This window comes from Stegodyphus dumicola, chromosome 4, assembly GCF_044657685.1.
Source record: "Stegodyphus dumicola isolate Sdum_Otavi_A_Nest chromosome 4, ASM4465768v1".
Taxonomy (NCBI): Eukaryota; Metazoa; Arthropoda; class Arachnida; order Araneae; family Eresidae; genus Stegodyphus; species Stegodyphus dumicola.
In genome coordinates, this window is record NC_140771.1 from 85,451,871 (window position 1) to 85,477,575 (window position 25,705).

General features: G+C 31.2%; 1 protein-coding gene across 1 annotated transcript in view; it reads right to left on the reverse strand.

The window, feature by feature from the left end:
• TfIIA-S (general transcription factor IIA subunit 2) overlaps positions 1-25,705 on the reverse strand; it is a 30,501-nt gene that overhangs the window by 3,840 nt on the left and 956 nt on the right. Inside the window, exons 2-3 of the mRNA XM_035371425.2 lie at positions 13,219-13,323; positions 6,687-6,816 (exon numbers count right to left, since the gene is read on the reverse strand). Of these exons, the coding sequence (XP_035227316.1) occupies positions 6,687-6,816; positions 13,219-13,323 (235 nt within the window). The remainder of the gene's footprint in view (positions 1-6,686; positions 6,817-13,218; positions 13,324-25,705) is intronic.

Consider the following 25,705-nt stretch of genomic DNA (forward strand, 5'->3'; position numbering starts at 1 on the left):
AATGCAGCAAGCCATTCAGTTTGAATGGCAACCAGATTTTCTTCTAAATCAGTTTGAAAATTGCAGTAGCGTACCCAATTGCAAGATCTAAATCCAATTAAAAATATTGGATAATACACAAAGATATACTTATTACCAAAAGACTTAATTTACATAATCCAAGCAATGCAGCAGAATTAAGTGAAGATATGGAAGAAGATATAATTTCATGCTGGTATCATCTAATTCCAATAAATGACCTTGGCAAACTTGAGAGTACTATGCCCAAGTGATGTACACTAGTTACCAAAAAAACAAAGGTTTCCCAATTAAATATTAAAAATGCAAATTTTTTTGTATCTTTAATTTATTCTTTTCTTCCAAGTTTAAGAATTATTTGTAGTTTCTGAGAATTATAAAAAAGTGTTTATAGTAGCTTTACAGTTTCTTTCCATTTACTTATGGGTTAATAATGGTATTTTAAATCTAAAAAAGGTCTATAAAATTATTTTTAAATTAATACATTTACTAATGTTAATATTTAAATTAATTTTTAAAATGCGGTTAGATGCTAAAAAAATATGCTTTCATGAAGTATTGTAGAACTTCTGCATTGAGTTCTAATACAGTGGTACCTCGACATACGAGTTTAATTGGTTCCGTAACCTGGCTCACATGTCAAATTGCTCGTATCTCAAAACAATTTTCCCCATTGAAATTAATTGAAATGCCATTAATCTGTTCCAGTTGTTTATAGTACTACTACCAATATTGTACAAACACTATTGTATACCAGGTTTATCCACTCCACAGAGAATTTCCTGGTGACCCACACCTTTGGATTTGCCCTCCACATAACTGGCAGTTTTTCTTTTAAAATCTTATGTGACTTAAAGGCTCTGGGATTTTCCAAATGGTATACTAGCAGAGGCTTGATTTTGCAGTCGCCACTCGCATTGGCGCAAAGTGCTAGAGTTAATCTATCCTTCATGGGTTTGTGACTTGGAGTTAATCGATCCTTCATGGGTTGTCTCCTCTGCCGTTATGTAAGACCTATTCGGCATCCTTTTCCAGAAAAGCCCTGTCTCGTCACAGTTGAAGACTTGCTGGGGGATGTATCCTTTGGCTTCTATCAGTTCAGAAAACGTTTTGATGTAAACCTCAGTTGCCTTCACATCCGAACTTGCTGCCTCACCATGCCTGACGACGGAGTGAATGCCAGTCCTTTTCCTAAAGTTGCCAAACCAGCCCCGACTGGCTTTAACCCTCTGGGCGGCCGGGGTTTTCGCTGAGGTGGGAGAAACTATTAGACGCTGCACACGACACCAACATGCGTGCGCATGTTGCGGTCGTGTGCAGCGGTGTAGTGTGTAATTTCTCGTATCTCAAATCTTGCTCTCATCTCAAAGTAAAATATCGCTCGCTTGGCGGCTCGTATCTCAAAACACTTATATATCGAGGTACCACTGTATACTGGTTCTAATATAAAACAAATAAAAGTCTTCACTGAGTTAACAAAAATCTCAGTAGTAAAAGGCACCAAATTTGGTAATGAATTTTTCAAATACAATATGCTCAATTATGTTCCAGTTCAGCACAAGCTCAACAAGAGGATCTTTTGACATTGCTGCAGTGCAAGAGATTAGTGATATATTTCCCATTAATAGAACTACCACAGAAAAGAGCCAAATTATTTATGTAATAACCACTGCATATTCATTTCTTACTAAATGAAACTAAAACTTGTTCCTTTCTAAATGTGAATAAAAAAATATAAATGTATATTTAACTTTTCATATTCAGTGTTTTTTTAATCTTACAGTCTATACCTCAACATTTCTTATTTATTACTTTTCCAATCTTTATACTCAAATGTGTATATGTTGCAGTAAATACATGTAATAACTTAAATGTGTAAATTAGCTTTATTGCAGTGTTTCTGTATTTCAAAACTGTAACAACAAATATTCAAATATTTTTTTTATATATTCAAACTATTCACATAATCAACCAAAAAGTGAATCTATATAACTGTCAATCATGTCTAAAATCACTAAAATAGCTTTTAGCAGTTTTTCATTTTAATTGGCAATTTGGTACCAAAAACTCTTGCTAATGGGAAAATACTAATATTTTTAACAAAGTAACCAAATACATCAACAGGTAGCTACAATACTGTAATTATAATTACGATACAACTTACCTTATTTACAGTTATATAACTACAAGACTATCTAATTTTATTATGAATCTAGTTTAAATATCCATTAACATACCTGCCAACCTCTAAAGATAAAAATTCAGAAGATTTCTCCAAAATTCAGAAGAACACGAAGAATTAATATCATGCTTTGATATTAAAAAAATAACAATTTATACAAATAGAAAAAAGAAAATTGTACTTACATTAGTAAATCTCAATTAAGTAGTAACTAAAAAATTTATTAGGAAACATAAAAAAAGAACTTAATGTTACACAAAAAAATTATTGCAATGAATTTAGAGTGCATTTTTGGGCTTTAGCCAAAATTTCTTTGGAAAATTTCCTGTCATAACAATTAGTTTCCTCATAACATTTAGCAATTGTTTTCTAGAGTTTTTGGTGAAATTGAAGAACGAAACATAGTTTTGTTTTTCTTCACAACACTGAAGACTGTCTTCCACTCAGCATTACTGTGTGTAATTACGAGAATAGCACATAAAACTCTTGCTAGTCTATCATATTTTGGTGTTCCATCAGCTCTTTTTATTCTTTTTAAGGTACCAACGAGGACATCAAGTCTATCTTCTCCTGAACTGGCAAAGTCTTCAAACTGTGCAGCAGAAAATTGGTTCTGTAGTTCATCTAAAGCATCATTATGGCATTCATTTTCTTTAATTGTTAACAAAAAATGGAAATTTATCAATAAAAAAAAAATCTTTTCAAAAGATGAATTTTCACTTTGTTTCAAATTTGCCACTTCAGCATTTAAAAGAACTTCATTTTGCAAAGGAAACTTCCTTACAATAAAATCACAGGCTGAGGAAAAGTACTTTCTAACACATTGAAAAAATTCTTTTTTCTCATGATATTTCAAAGAATTTACAAGTTCCTTGGTTTGATTTCCAATTATAAGATCATTGTCATCCTTTTGATTTGCCAAACTATTATAGGCAACACAAATCAACATACTGTTTTTCACAACGGACGGTTTTACAAACTTAGTATAAAGTTCTTTCAAAAGATCATTAAGAAATTTGGATAAGCAGGGGAGATTTTGGCGAAGCTGATTGTAGAAGGGTATTTACACTTTCAAAAATCTTAATGGTACTTAACACAAAACTACAATATGCTTTGTTCAAATCCGAAGAAAGAAGATAGAAAATCCTTTCCTCCCGGCTAATAGAAGACTGTTTCTTCTTCCCTTCAACTTCTTTAACAAAGTTGACCTTTGAGGAGTCTTCTAAGCATTTTCTTTTTAAAGGGTTTGATTCTGTGTGTTGGCTTTTCCCTTTTAAAGCATTTTGATTAGAAGCAAAGCTGGTTTTCGGAATCTTATATGCCGACAAATTTGATGGGATCTGTGGTTTCGTTTTGGTCTCTTCGTGGAAATATTTTAGTAATGCATCCCACTGTTCAATAAACCTTCCTAGCGCTCTGCCTAAGGATAACCATCTTGTGCATACATATTTCAGAATTTTTCTCGTTTCACCAGAGCACAGTTCTTGGAAATTCTTTAGATTTTCTTTCCTTTTTACACTTTTTTCCAGATAGAAAAACACATCAATCAGAAGCTGGTCAATATTTAATGGTAAAGCAGCTGCAGCTTTTTCTGCTGCCAAATTAATTAAGTGGCAGCAGAAAAAGAAATATTGATAAAATATTGAGAATACGGTTTTTTTTAACTCATTTCGTAACAACGACGTATTAAAAATATTCGTAGCACGTGCAAACCAAAAAAAAAAAAAAAAAACAGAATGCGACAATCCACGCTCACTGAGTCCGAGCTGAGTAATTCCCTTGCTGCTGAAGCGAACGCGAAAAAAATAATCTGGCGCCCACAATGAAAAGAGTGGGAGAAACAAGTTCAGCGCATTGGATTGGCTGGTTAAGCAGCGAGTTGGGAGAAACTGCAGGTTACTGGATTCGAAGTAGTCGGTAGTTGGCGGTAAAACACGATGCAATTGGCAAAAATCGCTGATTTGGCGAAAAATTCTAAAATTTCGACAAAAATCATTAAAAACACTTGAAAAAGGAAAAAAATCGTAAAAAATGCATTCCGATTGTAAAATCATAATGACAAAGGCATTTTCGTAAAAATTACAAAAAATTCGTAAAAGTTGGCAGGTATGCATTAAGCATAGTTCTGTATTGCACTGCTTAAACAACTGCTCATGCAGAAGGCAACATTCACTATATAGTATCTTCAGTAACAAATTCATGACAGACAGCAATATGAATGCACCAAAAGTAAAACATAATCTTGATCAGTTTTTTTTTTTTTTTTTTTTTTTGAAAGGGGCTCTTTTTTTGCTAACGGTTCACTTTTTGTTTTCTATTCCTCCCTCAATGATTTCAACCCAATGTCATGCTTGTAGAGCCATTATTTATCAATGGTGATAACCCTATTAAAAAAAAAAATTGAACTAAATTTCAGCTTTTCATCCAGTGCAAATAACACAATTTTTGTACATGATTTTCTCAACCTGAAATGCTTCTTCAGAATCGTATGCAGTGATGATTTTCCCAATTTCAGCACATCAACAATCATCTGAACAATGAATCAGCAATCAAAAAGCAAAAGAAATTTCACACCTTTGATGTTTTTACCAACAGCTGAGATTGACAATTTTCCTGCAACTGCATCATTCTTGCAGTCTTCACGGCCCTTACTAAAGTGCTTGAGCCATTTAAAAAGAACTATTTTCTTAGATGTATTACATCTATAAACAAGCCTCAACATTTCAAAAATTTCCTAAGAGTTCTTCCCAAATTTCAGTTCTAATACTTCACCTGTTTATCAATCTATGATATCAATTATGAAAAAAAAGTCTGATGTGGCAAGCACATGACTTCCCACCAATTCCGTATTTTAACTAACAAGCCTTAATAAAAGTATCACTTCTGGTTGATCGCTAGTAAACAAAATCTGGTTATTCCAATAAATACAAAGGTTTGTAATATGAAATTTTGAATTATATTTTATTAGCTTTGCCACAGGGGAAAAATAACTAGTTTTTCAAATTTATATTAACATAATCAAATGATAGTTCCATTATTTTCTTTTTATAAAAAAGGCTTTTTATTGGGCAATTGTATTTTATTATTGGTGTAAAAATTGTATTTTATTTAATATATAACTTTACTGGTTTTTAATTAAAGAAAATCAAGGCTTTATTATATGTTTAAAATAAATACTTTGAAATGAATACCATGTTCTTCTATATTATTTCTATAGTATCAATAAATCTATATTTATTTTGATTTGTACATATATCCCTGCAATATTCAGATATCATGAATTAATGCTTGCTCAACTGCAGTAATATATTATGGTTGCAACAAAATGTTATGCTGATTGTTCAAAACTATTATGAGCTTCAAAAAAAAAAAAAAAAAAAAAAAAAAACAATAACAGCTATCCATTAAAAATTGTTATGAGCTTCCAATAAAGTACAACTTTCATTTTTTTAAAAATTTTACCCTATGAATTTAATGAACTCTTTATATGAATGTACAAAGTTTAATTATGGAAAACATAAATTTTTGGAAGTTTGCAGACAGAAGAATCATCATGCACATCATTGTAAAAAGAGTATAAAAGTGTTGTGGGAACCCTAATTTATGCTCATTCGTTGAAAACTCACTATCAGATTTTCGGGCCGAAAACATTACCTTCCTTACCTATGTATATAGGTTGATGGGAATTGCAAAAGATCTCTAGCTATACACATTTGCTGTAGCAATCCGATGGTTATTGGTATTCTGTTGGATTACCTTCCAACACAGCAGCTAGTGTGTGTAGTCACTTCAAGATCACCTAGTAGTTTAGTTAGTCTATTTACTGGACAAACTACATACTTTCTATGAAATAAGTTTAGGTCAGATAAAAATGAAGACCCCCCCCCAATATATATATATATATATATATGATTTCATAGCAATAAAATAAAAATGACAAGTATATAATAGAATTTAATTCTTCAGTTGGCATGGTTATGTTTGAGATGTTTTTCTACTTTTAAAAAAAATGCAGAAAAACTTCTAGCAAGTAGTGCTGACTGAGAGGTTAAATGTATCATTTAAAAAGGTTTCATGGGGTAAAAAATAAAAATGTTCATGTCTTTTATGTTTTATTTATTTATTTAAATATGTATCTATTGCTGTATTTTAAATTTGCATTATAGCATTTCTATCTAAAAGTACTAATAAACACTAATTCTCTTATTTGATTTAGTATCCCTCCAAACGTGTGTTTTGTCTTCTCCAGTAAACTGTCACTGATATATACAAAATAAAATCCATTCTCAATAAAGTCATATAAATCAAGTTTTTGTAAGTTTTAAAAAGTAGTTTTGTTTATGACATCAATAAGCAAATCAAAATCTATTTTATCAAGAACATAATTTTAATTTGCATAACGAAAACCTTAAACTAATAAGATAAAATATATGCACTATGTATTTGTGAAAGTGTGTATTCGTAAAGTTATCAATGACAAAATTACCTTTTCCATCACAAGCAACAATCTTTACTTTATCAACTCTGATGAGCTCTTGAACTTCACGAAATTCCACATCTTTAAGAACGAATGTCCAAACATTATCACAAAACCTGTAAGTTTCTAGATGTCCAGCCTAAATCATTGATGGAAATGAAGTTTATTAAAACTTGATAACAGGTACCATATATATATATATATATATATATATATATATATATATATATATATATATATATATATATATAACAAACATTCTCTATTTGTATTAAACAAATTTAAAGTTAATTAAAATCTAAATTTTAAATTATGAAATTTTAATTGCATAAATAAATGATTAATTATTGCTGCATACTAATTTACAATATAATTTAAATTCTGACAGCATATTTATATTAAAAAAAACTGAGAATTTAAATGGTGTTTCTAATTTAATTCACTAAAATTTGAAAATTTTAAATGAACTATTATTAAAACAGATAGTTCAAATACTTATATTTTAATCAACTTTAAATTTGCTTTATACGAATAGAGAATACAGTCAAAAGTCGTTAATCCAGACTCGTCGGAACTTCGGCGATTCCGGATTATCGATTTTTCCGGATTATGGATCATCAGTTTAAATCTCGTAATATGGCATGCAGAAATTCTAAAATTAAAAATATGAAACCGTAATTTATGAAATAAAGAACAATTATGATCTAAATAGTATCAAAATTTACAAAAAAAAAAAAAAAAAAAAAAAAGCTTAATATTTATTTGTTTACTTTATTAAACATTTTTTTCAATGTAAGTTGTTTAAGTTGCTTCGTTTTATGTGATCATACTTCCTCTTTAATTCTATAAACAGACATAATTTCTTGTTCAGTTACAAAGATCCGCTGTTTAAGTCCCGTAATTGCTGTGCCGAGAATACCGACTAACTTGTCAATCGAAATTTTTTCGTTTTCACTAACCTCTCTGTCCCATTCTTCATGTCTTCATCCACTTTTTGTTTGTTGGACATCGAAACATACTTTCGTTTTGTAGATCCTTTGGAAGTTCCAGCATCGGAAATTCTATTTGACATAATCGAAAGTTCAAATTTACTTTTATAAAATTGCTCTTACAGTCTACAAAATATAATAAGCGGGATCCAATTCGAAGATTAAGGAACAATGCAATCATTAACATTAACTGAAATAGATAATTAGATAATTTTAGCTTACACCGTTCGTTATACATTAAACGCGCAGGTGAAAACGTATTCTGCACTTGCGCACACGCATATGCGCAGTAGTCAAGGTCTTATGCGCACGCCTAAAACGCATGTGCCAACGCGGCGCATGCGCAGAAAGTTTTTAGCTTTGAGGTTCGGATTATAGATCATTCCGGATTATTGGTGTCCGAATTAACGACTTTTGACTGTATTTGTTAAATTCAAATTTCATTCCTTGCAGCAATGGTGCAAGAGAATTATTTTAATTTAATTTAATTTAACTTATTATTCTTACGAAACAATTTTTTTTTTTTGTACTTAGCAGCTTTTAGCGCTAATTACCTTGTTTGTTTCTCTGATTTCTCTTTTTTCAAAATGTAACTACTTTTTCAAGTTCTAATAGTTTGGTTTTCTTTACTTATTTCTTTAGTTTACTGAATAAATAATTTTATGCACTTAGTTCTTTTTTAACTTTATTAAAAAAATTTAACTTACAGTATCTGTTTTAATAACAATAGCTCATTTAAAATTTTCAAAATTTATAATAATGGAGAATGTTTGTTAAATTCAAATTTCATTTCTTGCAGCAATGGCGCAAGAGAATTATTTAAATTTAATATAATTTGACTTATTTAATTATATTAAATTTATTCTTATGAAACTATATATATATATTATATACACCGAAGAGCCAAAACATTATGACCACTTACTCAATAACGTTTTGTGCGACCTTTGGCCTACAAAACACTTGCATCTCGACTTAACATGGATGCCACATGTTCTTGGTAGATGAATGGAGACAGGTTGTACCCAATGTCTAAGCAGCGGTCATGCAAAGTCGAGATATTTCGACATGGTGGTATTTGAGCTCTGAGCTGCCTCTCCATGACATTCCAAATGTGCTCTATCGGGTTAAGAACCGATGAGATAGGTGGCCAGGACATTATTTGGAATTCACTCTTATGTTCCTTGAACCACTTCAACATAATTCGAGTCCTATGACATGGGCCGTTGCCCTGCTGAAAGATTCCATTTCCAGTTGGGAAGAAAGATGCCATGTAAGATGCAACGAAAAATTATTCGCGACTATCGACGTGATGAATAAAAAATCGTGATTCATTCGCCCAGGCAACTTTTTTCCAATTATCCATGATCCAGTCTCGATGTTCCCGGGCCCACTATAGGCGTAGTTGACAATGACACTTATTCAACAGAGGCAGACGAGCGAGATGTTTGCTGCTCAGTTCCGTATCTAACAGTACCCACTAAACTATGTGTGCTGAAAAACTTGCAGTTGGAGGTGCATTGTATTGGGCTGTCAGCTGAGCCACTGTCTAAGGCCGTTTTGCTTAGCAAGCGAGATAGTCTCCAACGTCCTTTTTCTTTGATGAAGTGTGGATGTCCAGCACTTTGGCATCTAGTGCTTGTTTCGGTGTCATTTATCCACTTTGCATAAATGCTAAACAATGGCAGATTGTGTACAATCCACCACACATGCAGTTTGGGAGATACTTGTTCCGAATCTTCCGGCCATTACAGTCTGCCCTCTATCAAATTAGCTTAGATCAGCAGCCTTTTCCATCACTCGCAACAGTAAAAGGAAGAATGATTCTTTACCTTCTCCAGCAGCAGTTAAATATCATTCCCACATAATCACGCACTCTCTATGTCATCCAGACGAGTTCATCGAAAAATGTGAGGATGGTCATAATGTTTCGACTCGTCAGTATATATGTCATAATAAAAGCACAAGGAAAAGAAAAGACAGAACACTGTAGATGCGTGATTAGACCCATACTGAAGAAGAATTTTGATTGCGTAGTATTTAAAGAACTTGGCAGTCGAGGCAGTTTTACTTCCATTTTTATTTCCAATTGATATTTGTGGCCACAATCACTTGGCACTCTAGTCGTGCCTTTCCACAGAAGATTTACATTTTTGATATTGTTGGGATAGAAAGCAAGCCAGCGAAATTACATATTAGCAGAGTAGAGGGCAAAAGCTGAAGTGCGTAGTTATGAAAGATGGAAGCACGTGAAGAGAAAAGTTTTAGTTTGCAATTTGGTGATTGGTCGAGAGGGATCTGCATTATGGGTTAAGTAAGATCGCATGATTAATTTGAATGACGCAGTTTAGACTTAAGCGCTATTTTTAGGACAGATAGAGGAAGTTCTCAAATGAAATAGAAAATAATGGAAGTTATAGTGAATTAAGTTTAGAAGTTTGCTTTTATATTTTTTATCTTACATATTCCCCCCTTCAAAAAGAAAAAGGCGTAGCGACAGAGAAGCCTTTTTAAAGAGAGAGTTAAAGCACTAGCAAATAAAAAAGAAAAACATAAATCATAAAATTTTGATTCTATAAAAGTATAACTTATAAATATCAATTTTTTTAAAATAAATTTTTAATTTTTAGAGTCCTATTGCATTTTTCAGCATTTCAGTCCAAAAGTCTTTTTGTTTGAGAGTTCACATAATCATAATTCTTCAGGGAAGGTTCTTGATATCACAGAATATCACAAAATAAACTTTTACATAATCATTACTTATAATTAAATGTAATGCACATAAATATTTATGATACTTATATCCATACTGATAAATTATAATTTAACATCATAAATAATAGGATTAAGATTTTCAGAATTTATGGTTTCACCGTTATCATCTTTCATTTACAATTCCTGATTTTACCAAACTGGAAGCCTCGCAATACTTCTAAACAAACATATCCATCAATAGGGCTGTCCTCTTGAGCTAACCAGTGTGTTCTCTGCACTGGTGGCCCAGGGTGCCTAGGCAGTTACTTGAAAAGGCCTCCGTTCCTTGCATTAAGGTAACTGGCCTTTGAGAACTGCACTAATACATTCCATAATAAAAAAAATATAATAATAATAATATAAAAAATTTACATGCATTCATAAAATGAGAGCCTCCAACATTATCTTGCATGAAGAGGGTAAAAGGAACAACTGTACAGAGGTAATTACAGGCCTCTGTTGAAGGAACCAGTACACCCTCATCATACTATACTTAACATACAATAAACCATAAATTTTAACATGCATTTACCATAATTTCATATTACTTATCTGTACTAATTTCACTTATTTTTAACATCTTTATTTTTAGAATAATTATAAAATTCGCATTCAAAATTCTCAACAAAATTTCAAAAACATAAAAACTTATCTTAATATACTTCCCTATGAATAATTTAAATAGCTTAAAATTCGTTACTTAATTTGCTCACACATAATTATGAAAAATTAGAAAAATTAATGAACAAGAATTTCAGATTTTCTCAAAACAAATTACAGAAATTTTAACCAATGTTGAAATGAAAACTATAGAATCCGCAGCACATTAAATTATTTAGTTCCTGAGCTAGATTCACACGAATGTAATAATTTTTGAGCTGTTGAAAAAGCGGAAGTGCAAATAATTTTCTGTCGCACATACTTGCAAACACCAACTCAGATCGACCTTGAACCCGCTGTAATGCTTAAATTCCTAAACGGTTATTCACTGATGATTTCCCTTTCACTAGGCATTCGAACTTCTCAATTTATCGAGAGATCACTTTCAATCTGTAAACACTACGCGTGATTATTTTTTTTGAAGCACTTGCAAAACACCACAGCAGAAGAATGATCTGTTATTTTTTAAACACTGAAAAAACAAACCTGATGATTCACTTCTTTCACATTATCTTGGATTTATCACAAAACGATGATTTGAAGAGCTGAATTAAATTTTCCATTGAGGTTTCAGGCTGCAGGAAACTATCCTTACCGGCTTAATTGTCATAATAAGAGCAAAGGAAAAGGAAATAACGGAACACTGTAGATGCGTAGTTATCCTATATTGAAGAGGAAGTAATCTGATTGCGTCGTAAGCTAATGTGTTGACTTCGTAAATTAAACTTGGCAGCAGAAGCGATTTTAATTCCATTTTTATTTCCAATTGATATTTGTGGCCACAATCACTTGGCACTCTAGTCGTGCCTTTCCACAGAAGATTTACATTTTTGATATTGTTGGGATAGAAAGCAAGCCAGCGAAATTACATATTAGCAGAGTAGAGGGCAAAGCTGAAGTGCGTAGTTATGAAAGATGGAAGCACGCGAAGAGAAAAGTTTTGGTTTGCAATTTGGTGATTGGTCGAGAGGGATCTGCATTATGGGTTAAGTAAGATCGCACGATTAATTTGAATGACGCAGTTTAGACTTAAGCGCTATTTTTAGGACAGACAGAGGAAGTTCTCAAATGAAATAGAAAATAATGGAAGTTATAGTGAATTAAGTTTAGAAGTTTGCTTTCATATTTTTTCTCTTACATATATACACATTAAATTTTATATTAATATAAATAAATAAATAACAGTAGCTGCATACATCATATAAATCATAAATTTAAATTAGCTTTATACGAACACAGAATATTTGTTGAATTCAAATACATATATATATTAAATCATCATATTATCAAATTCTTGAGGAACAATTTATTTTAGTTTAAATAAACTAAATATACTATATGTATGTGCTATATTAGATATTTAAAATATGCAATGAGATTAGTCTCATTTATATATACACTGCCATCCAAAATGTTTCACAAAGAAGAAAAAGAGAGCTATCAAAATCAGTTCTTTCCACATTTGTCAATAATCACTGCTACACATGCCAGCCATTGAGTAACAGAAGTTTGGGATATGTTGTTTGGGAATGGCAGCCGATGCTGCCTTCACATGTAGCCGAAGTTTATCTGGTGTACTTGCTGCATGCCGGGCTAGGCGTTCTCCAATCATTTACCAAACATGTTTGATGGGCGATAGATCTGGAGAAAGGGCAGGTCAGGGTAACAATGCTATATGATAGGCTAACAAGAAAGCTTAAACACTGCATACGTGTGGTCATGCATTGTTCTGTTAAAATGCAAGTACAGACAAGCCTGATGGTAACAAAGGTAACAGACTGCAAACTCTTTGCAAATGTTTTATGCCTGCAATTTTTGTCATATGTGTATCATTTTAATGGCATTTATGGTTTATTGATGCACTGATCAATTTGTGCAAGGGAAAAAAAAACTGCCATTCAAATATTAAATCATCTCAATCCCCACACACCTTCAAATAACAATATCTGAAATTTCATTTTGATTGGTTGAACAGATAGATCACTACGGGTTCATATATCAGGAAGTTTTTTATAACTACCCTGTATGTAAAACTGGTGTAATATGAAACATAAATTTACAAAATATGTAAATAAACAAAATACTAACAGTAACCATAACATATACTAAGCTAAAAAAATAAAATTTTATTACAGTACCTTAAAAGTCAGTCTGGATTTAATTTTCGATGCCAGAGCATTGTTGATTACTTTATCAAACTGCAATAATACCTTTAATGCTAACTGATGTGTAATTTGTCCACACTGTTAAAATAAAATTTACAATAATGAATATACAATACAAAACAACAGTCATAATAATTTTTTTTTTAATTGGAAATTTTAAATCCTTGTGCACCACATAGGCTTACAGAAGTAAAAAAAAAAAAAAATACAACAACACAACACAAAATAAAAAAAAACTTCAAATTCACAGATGATAGGTAAGAAATAAATTTACAGAAGAAAAAGAAAGCCATTTTATGTTGGACAAATACATGAAGAGGGGGAGGAAATGTAATATTCACAGATGTATATATTCTGCCTGAGTTTAACCTAGAAACAAGTTCCTTTCGTCCTTCCTTGAGCTTTGAACAACAAATGTTCGACATTTTGCACTCCCCCGAAATGAACACAAGTCTGTACTAGATAATCTAAATCTCTTCAGATATGAATTGAATTTACCATGTCCAGTTAGAAATTGAGTAACTTCAAAATTGCATAAAAAGTGTTTATTATTCAGTCTGTGAGGAATGGAAGGAAAATATAGTTTAGTCAAAGAGGCAGTAGTAGAATTCCTGTATAGTTCATTCCACTCAAGTATTGTATCATCCCTACTTTTGTTCTTGTAAAATGATTTAGAAAGTATCATTGGAGTAATTACTTTAAGATGTGTAGCTTGTTTTGCCAACCAATCAGCCCTTTCATTTCCTAGATTGCCAGTGTGGCCACGTACATGAGAAAAGATAACATCAACACCTTTATTATTAAGGTTTTAAGAAGAGCATGGGAAGTCACAATTAATTTATTATATGAGAAGATATTCCTAAGAGAAAATAAGGATGAAAGAGAATTAGTGCGAATAAGAAATTTAGCACTTAGCGAACAGTTGTTAGATATCCACTTAATTGACTCACTAATGCACAGTAATTCGGCTTGGAAAACACTGCATTCATTGGGAATTCTAAAGAGTTTGTATTCCAGTTCAGAACCATTATGGAAAACACCATAAGCTAATCCAACTCGATTATTAATTTTACTGCCATCTGTATAACACACAAAAAAACAATAAACTACTTAATTTAACCCTCCAACCAACAAGGCCCTATGCGTTAAAAAATACAGGCTCTTGTACCAGCAAGGCAGCATATATGCATCCACATACTTTGGTCTGCATAATAGCAAGGCAGAATATATACAGAAATGTCAATTCTGGCACAAAACGTTAAAGCAGCATCTATGTGGCTTGTCTCGGAGAATCCTCCCCTCTCTGTTCTTAATTTAAACAGAGAGGTGATCATTTTCCTCTGCGGAAGGTTACTGATGAGAGGAAACTAACTATTCCCTAGAGGCAAATGTAGTTTCATCATTAGGTTTTAAATAACAACTCAAAATATATACTTCATTTAAGAACACCAACTATAGTAAAATTAAATGTTTACATACGTAAACAGAATCGTAATTTTCCAGCCTAATTACTCTCCAAATCTTGGATCATAGTTTGGCAAAATGTAATTGCAATTACAATTAAAGTTACAATGCAAAAGTAATTGTAATTGCAATAATATTTTGAAATATGCGATTCCAGTTACATTGCAATTGTAATTAGACTATGCAATTACTTTGTAATTACAATTACAATGTAACTACTTTTTAATGACAACACCAATGTATGTAATTGTATTATAATTCTTAAATTTAGTTACAATTGCAATTACAAGTATTATAATCATATAACAGGGGTGGCCAAACTCCTTAATAGTCCAAGCCATCTTTCAAAATTTGAAATTTTTCACGAGCTGCAATTAAATACGTATTTAAAAGGTATTAAAAAAATTTTTTTACTAAAATTATATTTATTGAAAACACATAAATAAAAGTAAAAAACGTGTGCATTGAATTTAAATTTAATTTAAATATAAATAAAAATTAAACACATTTACTTTACTTCTCTTTATATTTCTTTAAAATTTGGTGAATGATTGGTGACATCACTTCTCAGTAATTCTTTGAGTAGCTGGTTAGTTAATAGTGATTGGTGTTTGGGTTTCGCGAATTTTAAAGTGTAATAAAATGATTCGCATAAGTACGTTGTTCCGAATAGTGAAATAATTCGACAAGCAGCATTTTTTAATTCAGGATACTTCTATTCTGGTACAAATTTTCAAAATTCAGTAATCGCCGTCGACTTATATTTTAATTGTAGAGCTTGATGCTTTTGCATCTCTATTAATTCTAATTTTCCAGATGCTTTTTGGGTCATAATTATATTGGAAATGGAAACTCACCTTGAATTATGTTAATTTCAAATGGATTCAGGAAAAATCAAGAAAGGATTTAAAATATTTCAAGTCTTGAAATCTATTTTGGAATTCTTAAATATTCTTCAATATTCTTTCTAGCTTTTTATATACTCGTTGAGTTTTTCTTGTTTAATATTGGGGAAAAAAATGTAATTCAAGGAAAGTGACAAAATGTTTCATTTTTAATGTCTTTTTGAAAACTAAATATACACTGTGAGAGATCAGATATTATTTTATCTTTCCCCTGCAATTGTAAATTTAGTGTTTGCAAATGTTCCATGACATCAGTCAAAAACATTAAATCTTGTAACCACTCGTCATCTTCTAATTCTAAATAGGTTCTGAATTCCTTTTCTTTTAGAAATGCAGTTATCGAATCAAACAAATCTACAAATTGATTTAATACGTTGTAGCTAGATAACCATCTAACAATGGAAAAGAAATTGTTATTTGAAAGTTCTTCGTCCTTTAATTCTTCAGAGAAATTTTTTAATTGTCGATGATTTTTTGCATTGGTGCGAATGTAATTTACAATGTGTTACAATGTTTTCATAACATCAAGATATTTTTAATATTTTGTAACGAGATGTTCTCGGTGAATTAATTATGCAGCGAATCAGTATGAATTGTGGAATTTGAGAATCATCTCTCAAAAGCCCAATAAGACAGATTTTTTTTTACCCAGCATTGGGGGAGCTCCATCAGTTCCAATGCTTACAAGTTTATTAAGAGGCACATAAAAAAATTCCATAATTTTCATTATGGAATCTAATGCATTTTTAATATCGGCATTCTTGAAGTCCTACTAAATCTAATAATTCGGCTAATCTTTGGAATATGGTAACAGATAATTTGGCGGCATTTTGGTAAGGCGATAAAGGTTACTAGCTAGGACTTTAGCAATAATCTGAGAAGTACACAGTTCGAATCACAGATTATTTTATCTCAGAGAAATGAGAGATCCTGAGATATGTCATGTGACATTTTCAGGAAAATTTCGATCGTGATTTTAGCTAATAAGCACTTATAAACAAACAATTTCACTGCTAAAGTGCAGAATCACCCACTTATTTGTTTGGCACTTTTTACAAGTAACAAGAATTGGATTTTTGTCAATTTTCTTTGACCTTTAACCCTTTGCGACACGCATATTTAAAATATATTTTAATCTTTAAAAAAATGCCTTAGAATAAGTCAGACGGACTTACTTAAGTGCCTTTAAGGCTTGAAGAAAATTCTGCGCTTTTATTTTTTACGGTGGAAGGTGGGATACCGTTTGTCCCACCATGCAACTAGCACATGTCTTATAGCATATTGGTGTATAGCACGAAAAAAAAATCATATGTGGAATGAATAAACAAAATAAAGCGTGCATTCTAAAATATTCATAATAAACGCACTAAAATGCATTTTGTACTTATTGCATATATGCGTGACTTGTAAAATTTTGCATATAGTATATATTTAATATTTTTAAATTTTAGGAACAAAAGAAAACATTTTCTTGAATATTATTTTAAGATTAAAATTTGATACTTGTACATATGATACTAAATAAAATATTAAAATTGGCACTTGATTCAAAAACATTTATATATATGATTAAAATTGAAAAAAAAAGTCATTTTTCATGAAACTTTGAAAAATGTGTTTATTCATTCTTTTGTAAGCATAGAGGCACTTCACATGTTTCACGCATCCAAAATGTTCGTCGTTCTTCTTTCGATATGCTGCAATATGCACATCTTCTCCTGCTCGTTCTCTTTGGCATTTTACTTACATTTTTTAGTCTCTTTTCTGGTTGTACGAACGGGTTTTTATTATTTGAACTGGGGATTTCAGTTTTCTTTTCAGCTCTTTCTTGCCTGCAAGTGTCATTAGACCTTCTATAACTGAGAGAAGAAAATCTTTCATTGTTTTTACATCATGATCAGGTTCGTGAACAAACTTGAATAAATGTGTTTACTATACTCGCATCTAAAAAGTAAAAAAAAAAAAATCATGTGCCACCATTTCTTGCTTTTGCGATCTATTTCATATAGTCCTTTCAGTTGATCAATCAGTCGACATATCCCATATTCTTATTGTATGAAATAATGCTGTTTAAGCACAGTACTTTTTTTTTTTTTTTTTTTTTTTTTTTGTCTTTCCATCTCGTTCTTTTCTATTAATTTCTTTCATTTCAGTTGCCTTTTCCAAGCAAGACGGGATAGAAACGGATCTTTTATCCTTCCATTTTATGCAATAAATTGAATCATCGCTAACTGAAAAGTCTATATATTCTCTTGACATAAATTTGTCTTTTAAATTTTTGGGTAGATACTTCCGATCCATATTTACAGTGCCACATGCATAGATGGGTCTGTGTCCTTAAAAAGCAAAACAAATTATAACTACTTCCCTTTCTTCTTCAGCAATAACTTCAACCTCAGTTATTCTCTCCTGGATTTCAATTTCATCTGAATCAGAACTGACATCTGAAGCATTTGAGTCGCAATCGGATGGCAATTCAGCAAAAAGATCCAAAGCTTCCTGAGTTGTTAATTTTTTTCTAGACATTTTAGCACATCAGAGCATACAACGGATGTAAAAGCGCGCGCAATCACGAAAAAAGTAGATGCAAAAAAGAAAAGAATAAATAATCGCAAGTGCTGCTATCTATTGAGCGGAAATTCAAGTGTGTGGTGGGACAAATTTTAACCCACTTATTTCAACTGCAAAATTAATGTTATAAAATATTGAATCCAATTAAGATTTTTGAAAATAAAATACCTTTGAATATTAAAAAGAATCATACATATCATAAATTGTATACCAAAACTTTTAAAATATTGAAAAATGCAAGATACATGGATATCACTATTGTGATCCTATTTTGAATATTTTTTGCTTATAAACTTAAGCCCTGGTATAGTAGTAACATCTACTGAGAAAAATAATAACTAAAATAGATTATTTTTAAAAGATTAGAAAATTTCTAATGGAAATTGCTAACTGAGAAAATAAATATTAATTAGGTGAGACATATATTGACCCACCATGCCGCAAAGGGTTAAAGTGAAAACAGATCGATGTGTACATGGATAAAGTCAAGAGTGTTTTTTTTTTTTTTTTTTGTCCATTTTTGTGCAATGGGACGTTTTTTTAAGAGAAAATATGTTGACGTGTACATGGATACCGTGTATGTGCAATTCTTAAAATTGCGGCAAGCAGTGGGTGATTCTAAACTTTCTCCCAATTTTGCACCTAATCTTAGTCATGATTAAACACTTTTGTTCCATAAATTTCTAGCATAAGCGTAATTCGGCTAGCAGATTGTTGGAAAAAGTGTTGAGGGGGGAAAAAAAAAAAAAAACATGTCTTTACTTCGTGAAAACAAAATGGCATCCAAAAAAAAAAAAAAAACTAGCAGGTTGCTGTAGCAGGGTTGGTCGCCAAATTTTCGCCAAAAAATCGCCAAGTTACCATAACCCGAAGATTCACCTAAATTTCTTTCAAAATATTTGCTATTTTATTACTTCTGTCAACCAATAAATGAAATAAAAGCAAAATTCTCTTTTATAAATATGAAACAAGATAAATGAATTAAGATTTATAATAAAATGAATTACAAACAATCTGCCAAAATGATCGACACTAAGCATGTGTTCCTTGTTTTAATAATGTAATAATTATAACTCACAGGTAACTTTTAATAGGACTTATGTATTTTAAACCTCTTGCAAATTTTAACTTAGCATAAAAACTTGATAGCTTGAATTAAAAGCAGGTAATTAGTTAAACTAGACCATTTCGCTAATTTGTAAGATTTTATGACAAATTAAATTGAAACTTTTATTAGTATTCCATTTAAGGTATTTGCACTGCACTAATATTCATTTTTGGAGGACTTTTTATTTTTCAGCATTCTACAAATGTACATTAACACACCAAAATGCAATAACAATTAATAAAATTGTACAATAATTTTGCAGTAATCAATGCATAAACATTTTAACAATAGGAGAAAATCAGTCAAGTGAAATGACTTGTTGATCACCCTACAAGGAGGAGGGGAACGAAATCTTACAATGGCATGTTTGGGAACAATTTTAAGTTCAAGCTAGAGGGAATTGAAAACACGGTTCTTCATTACTGCATTTTTTGGAACATAAACAGAACTGAATGCTGGCCATTCAGTGGGTTAAAGCGAAAGAAATATCAGAAAAAAGATGTAGTATCCACACCAGTATGAGATGTTGCTATTTTTTTATTCTCAAGAATACATACAATAGCCATATCAACCGTACATTTCAAACATCTAAATTAACTTGATTTCATTTTTTCCTTCACAGAATTACTTCAGATAGCAGCACAAAAAATCAATGAAAAATTATGTTACTGAAGATAATTTATCACAGAAAATGTTAAAATTCTGCTAGTGCTAATACTATATCTGTACTAATATCATAAAAACATTGGCTCTAGTGTAGAATTGGGTGCCCCTTCGGTTAGCACTTTTTTTTTTTTTTTTTAAATTTTGGCGATGAAACCTCACTTCTGGTTAGCATGATAGTTTTAACTTTGTTTTAGCTTCCTGACTTTATTTAAATAAAAATAGATTGATGTGTACATGGACAAATTTAAGGCAGTGCACAATGCCTAGTTTGTGCAATTCTAGGATGTTTTTTTAAGTGAAAACAGATCGATGTGTGCATGGACACAGAGTTTGTACAATTCTTTGACTTCTTATTTTGGTTTTGTGCAGCAGCCATCTTGAAATTGTACCTTCCTGGAACCGATCTTGTCAAAAAAGGGGTCAAAAAAAAAACTTGTCAAAAAAAAAAACAAGGGGCACCCAATTGTAAACTTTTACAAACATAAAAAAAAAAAAAAAAAAAAAAAAAAAATACTCAATCATAAAAAAAAAAAAAAAAAAAAAAGCATTATTTTTTTTGTGTAGTCCACCCTATCTTTTACCGAATTTAATGTCAAAAAATTGAAGGCAAATTTATGAGGATAATTTAATTTTTGAAGGATGTGGTTACAGTAAAAACATAACAAATGGAAAATATATTTAATGAAATTAAATAATGAAAAATCTTCATGAATGTATGCATGTGTCTCGCATTGTGAATAAACAATGGTGCTTATAGACATCAAATTTTGAATAACATAATCCTCCACTTGAACATGGTCACCTGAAAGCCCAAATTTGGAATTTGTTTTAATATCTATTACATATTTTCTAAAACTTGACAAATTTTTTATTAACAAACTCAGCAATTTCAAAGCGTTCCGTTAACATCGCGTACATTTTCAATCACGGATGGTACTTACGTATTAATGCCACCACAGCAGAAGTTGTGCTAATAAAGAAGTTGTGCTAATGCGCCAATCAAGAGTAATCCTGTTGTTCACACGCAGTTATCTCTTGGAATCCCTTTAGCCTTGTTGTTTGCTGATTTTTGATGCCATTTTTTAGTCCTACGAAAATGCGTCTTTGGGATTTGCCAAACACAGAAGCCCCCCCCCTTTTTTTTTCCAGGAGCGAAATGTTTTACCAAAAAAAACGAAAATGTACCAATTTGCATGACATGAAACTTTATTTTGGTAAACGTATGTTTTGGAAATGTAATTTAAGACAGTGTGATCAGCAAGTGGGATAGAAAAGACAACTGGTTTGAAGGAAGCAGAATTCCATTTTGTTCAGCTTTGAGATTCATATACTGCTGGTGCGAGAAGTTGATATTGATTAAATTTTTTGAAAAGCAACTTGATTTATCAGATAAAATTGTTATTGATTGGAACAGTCACATGTGTGAATTACATGTCTTGGATATGGAGAATAAACCAAAGAAGGTAGGTGGACCAGATTGCATTGTGGAAATTGATGAAAGTTTATTTACTGAGCGTAAAAATCATTGCAGTCGAGTATTACCCGAACAGTCGGTGTTTGGTAGTATATGTAGAGAAACAAAAGATTTGTTTGCTGTCACTGTTCCTAATAGAACTGGCTCTACCCTTCTTAAAACAATTATTGAAAACATTGCAGATGGTAGCACAAAGGTTACCAAACAAATAGAATAGAAAAAGGATTCCTACATGCTAAGTTAATCATAAATACAATTTTATTGATCCTAATACAGAAGTTCATATACAAACAGTTGAGAGAATGTGGGGCAGTGCTAAATAGAGGAACAAGAGATATAGGGGGACGGCGAGACATCATTTAGCATCTTATTTAGCAGAGTTCATATGGCGACAGTATTAAGTCAAAGAAACCAGAGACTGTTTTGAATCTATGTTAAACTCTATCGGCCCATTTTCCACCGAAATCCGATTGACTACTTTGATTTTAAATAAAGTGTTTTGATTTTAAATAAGGTGTTTTAATTTATGATTTGCCACGAAAATTTTATGTGTAGATTGGCGGCACTTAAAAACGGCAAATATGCAGCTGCAGTGGAGTTAATATGTAAGTACTGTATGGACATCTTATGCACAAAGTTTCTTTTTGTGTGTGTGTGAATGTGTGTGTGATATTGCTGTTGAATTTAATAAAGTGCAAAGAATATGATATTTAATAAACAAAGGTAACATAAAATACATTAAAAAAAAAAACCTCTTAGGCAATAATATAAAATTACCTGGAATTTTCATGCATCTGGAATTCAGCATTTTAAGAGCTTTCTGGATATTCGAGTTTTTAATGTATAAACAAAGTAACAGATGAAGCAGACACCAGTAAAAACATTAACTTGTTTATTAAAGCAAATGAATCTAGATATTACATTAAAGAGAAGGAAATGGATAGAAATTGGCTGAAATATTTGATAAAATTTCAAATTAAAAAGACATAAATATTGTCAAGTTATGGGTATTATATATCTTTTCATGTATAATTGATTCAATATCTTTTTAAAACAAGTCTAATAATATATATAATTGTATACATCTGTTAGTTTGAACTGCAAAAATTTCCTTAGATTATAATTCTAATGCAGTTTAAAGTCCGGACATCCAGCATCTGGAATAATCAAAAATCGGGATGTCCAGGTCACCAGCAACATTTTTTCTTTAGAAATTTCAGTAAAAGTATATTTATGGGTACCCCTTGGTGATTTTTTGGCAGTACATGGATATCGAGTTTATACAATTCTCTGACTTGTTATTTTGGCGTGTGTAATGGCAATTTTATTGCAAAAACATTTTGTGCTACACAAAGCCAAAATAACAAGAAAAAGAATTGCAAAAACTCGGTATCCATGTATACATCGACATATTTTCAGTTAAAAAAAAATACCAGAATTGCACAAACTTGGCTTTAAGCACTCCCTTGACTTTGTCCATGTACACATCAAACTATATTCACTTAAAAAGTCAAAGGAGCAGCCAATAAAAAAATATATAATCTCAAATAAACTACATTTTAAATCAAACAATAAAATAACATAAAAACTGAAACTCATTTTCGCACTACAAAAGGAAATATCCACTTACTTTATTAATGAATTAACATGTCTTCAGTCACACAAAATTCCTCAACAGCATCCAAAAACTTCCTAAAATTATCTAAACTAGAATCTTTATACTGGCATCACCACATAAATTCACAAAATAAGAGTAAAAAATATCCTCCGTAACTACGTTCGACCATACCCACTTCCTTCCTACTGTAACATTTTAGTATTTAACAAATAACTACGTTTATTATTGGAGTGGCAATGACATATCTGTATCATGTAACCATTGCTCAGCAACGTAAGAAATTGTTTAAAATTATTATTCTAAAAGTTTTACCAGCTAGGAGACATATGAAAAATTTATAACTAAAAGACTGTATTCAAATCATCTATTTCCGTAAACTAAAAATAAAATTTAAGTTTTACTAAAAACATCATGTGTTATTTTGTTAAATACTGCAAAATACGTTACACTACAAACAGGACACCTAATAATGGTTACTAAGTAAACCTTCATTTACACACCAGTCAAGTAATGCTCTTTTCCCCTTTCTTTCCAAATCGTAAAGAAACTTCAAATTAATCTTACCACATTTGGCCATTTTACCATCTAAACCACAAAACAAGCAATATACTTCCTAATCAACACACACCACAAGCCCTTACGAATTTACCGCAATCATGCAGCCGAAAACGTCATAATAGGGTTTCCATAATCTGGCGCACATGCACTCTCTTCCGATATGCCAACAAATCGCCAGGAGTTGGTTATCTGAAAACTGCCAACTTCGCAATAATACAAGGGGTACCCTTCTCTCTACTCTAACCGATGAGAGAAAACTATCACCAATTTAATTTAATCGATTAACAATAGGGGAAGTGCAGAATCACCCACTGCTTGGTGCGTTTTTAAGAACTGCACATACTCCATATCCATGTATACATCGAACTATTTTTACTTAAAAAAAATCCCAGAATTGCACAAAAATGGCATTGGGCACTCCCTTTATACTCCATCGACATATTTTCACTTAAAAAGGTCAAAGAAAATTGACAAAAAATCCAATTCGGTTGATCTTTACATTACGGTAACTTGGCGATTTTTTGGCGAAAATTTGGCGACCAACTCCCCTACAGCAACCCTCTATTTTTTTTTCCCCGCCGCCATTTTGTCTTCACGAAGTAAAGACATGTTTCTTTTCTTCTTATCTACTGAACACTTCTTCCAACAATCTACTAGCCGAATTACACTTATACTAGAAATTTTATCAAACAAAACTGCTTAATCATGACAAATATTCACTGCAAAATTCGGAAAAAGTGCACAATACCATACACCTTACGCATTTTTCAAAATAACACATACACATAAACCATGTACACGCCGACTTATTTTTACTTAAAAAAACATCCCAGAATTGCACAAAAATGGCATTGCGCACACTCTTCACTATATCCATGTACACTGCTTTTTTCTCATAAATTCGAAAAATTTCACGAAAATACATGATCATTTTCTCAATCTTTAAACCCGGTAAAAAGAACATATATGAAATTACCTGATCGCGAAAAAGTATTTACCCTTTACAAATATGAACATTTCCACATATAAAATAAATAAAATATCCAAAAACTTTTACCTCTAAATCATCTATTACATTATACACGTCACCAACGAATTCATACATGAAGCATTACAAATATTTCGTATCAAATATTTAAATTATTTCCATGCACGTTTATTTCAACTTAAACGTAAACCAAATTCCTACAAGCATAAAATTCACAAAATAACTATCATTTCATTAAAATATCACTGAACCATGTACACGTCGACTTATTTTTACTTAAAAAAACATCCCAGAATTGCACAAAAATGGCATTGCGCACACTCTTCAGTATATCCATGTACACTGCTTTTATCTCATAAATTAAAAAAATTTCACGAAAATACATGACAATTTTCTCAATCTTTAAACCCGGTAAAAAGAACATATATGAAATTACATGATCGCGAAAAAGTATTTACCCTTTACAAATATGAACATTTCCACATATAAAATAAATAAAATATCCAAAAACTTTTACCTCTAAATCATCTATTACATTATACACGTCACCAACGAATTCATACATAAAGCATTACAAATATTTATTATCAAATATTTAAATTATTTCCATGCACATTTATTTCAACTTAAACATACACCAAATTCCTACAAGTATAAAATTCACAAAATAACTATCATTTCATTAAAATATAATTAAATTCAAAAACACCACTTAAAATATACATGAGCACATACATTCCATTAATAAAAATTATCTTACAATCCTATTTACTTTAAACTAAATCATTGCTAATAACAATTTTCCCAATAATACCAAATTCCTTTCCACCTTACATTTCCAACAATGCATAAAAATAATTAAAAATACTAACTTACCTAATCTCCTTCAGAATCTTCATTAGGTGGCGGATACACTTTTCTTCATTCTCTTTCAGAATCTTTAAAATCATACTTATCTTTCAAAGCAAGATACCACGTAAAATAAATAACATAATAAAACATGTTTATTTCTCTCTCACACAACCTTAAAAAACATTTCTTACTATCCTTTTCAATACCACTAAATACCCATTTCGAATTCACTTTACTTACGGCCATGGGATCCAAA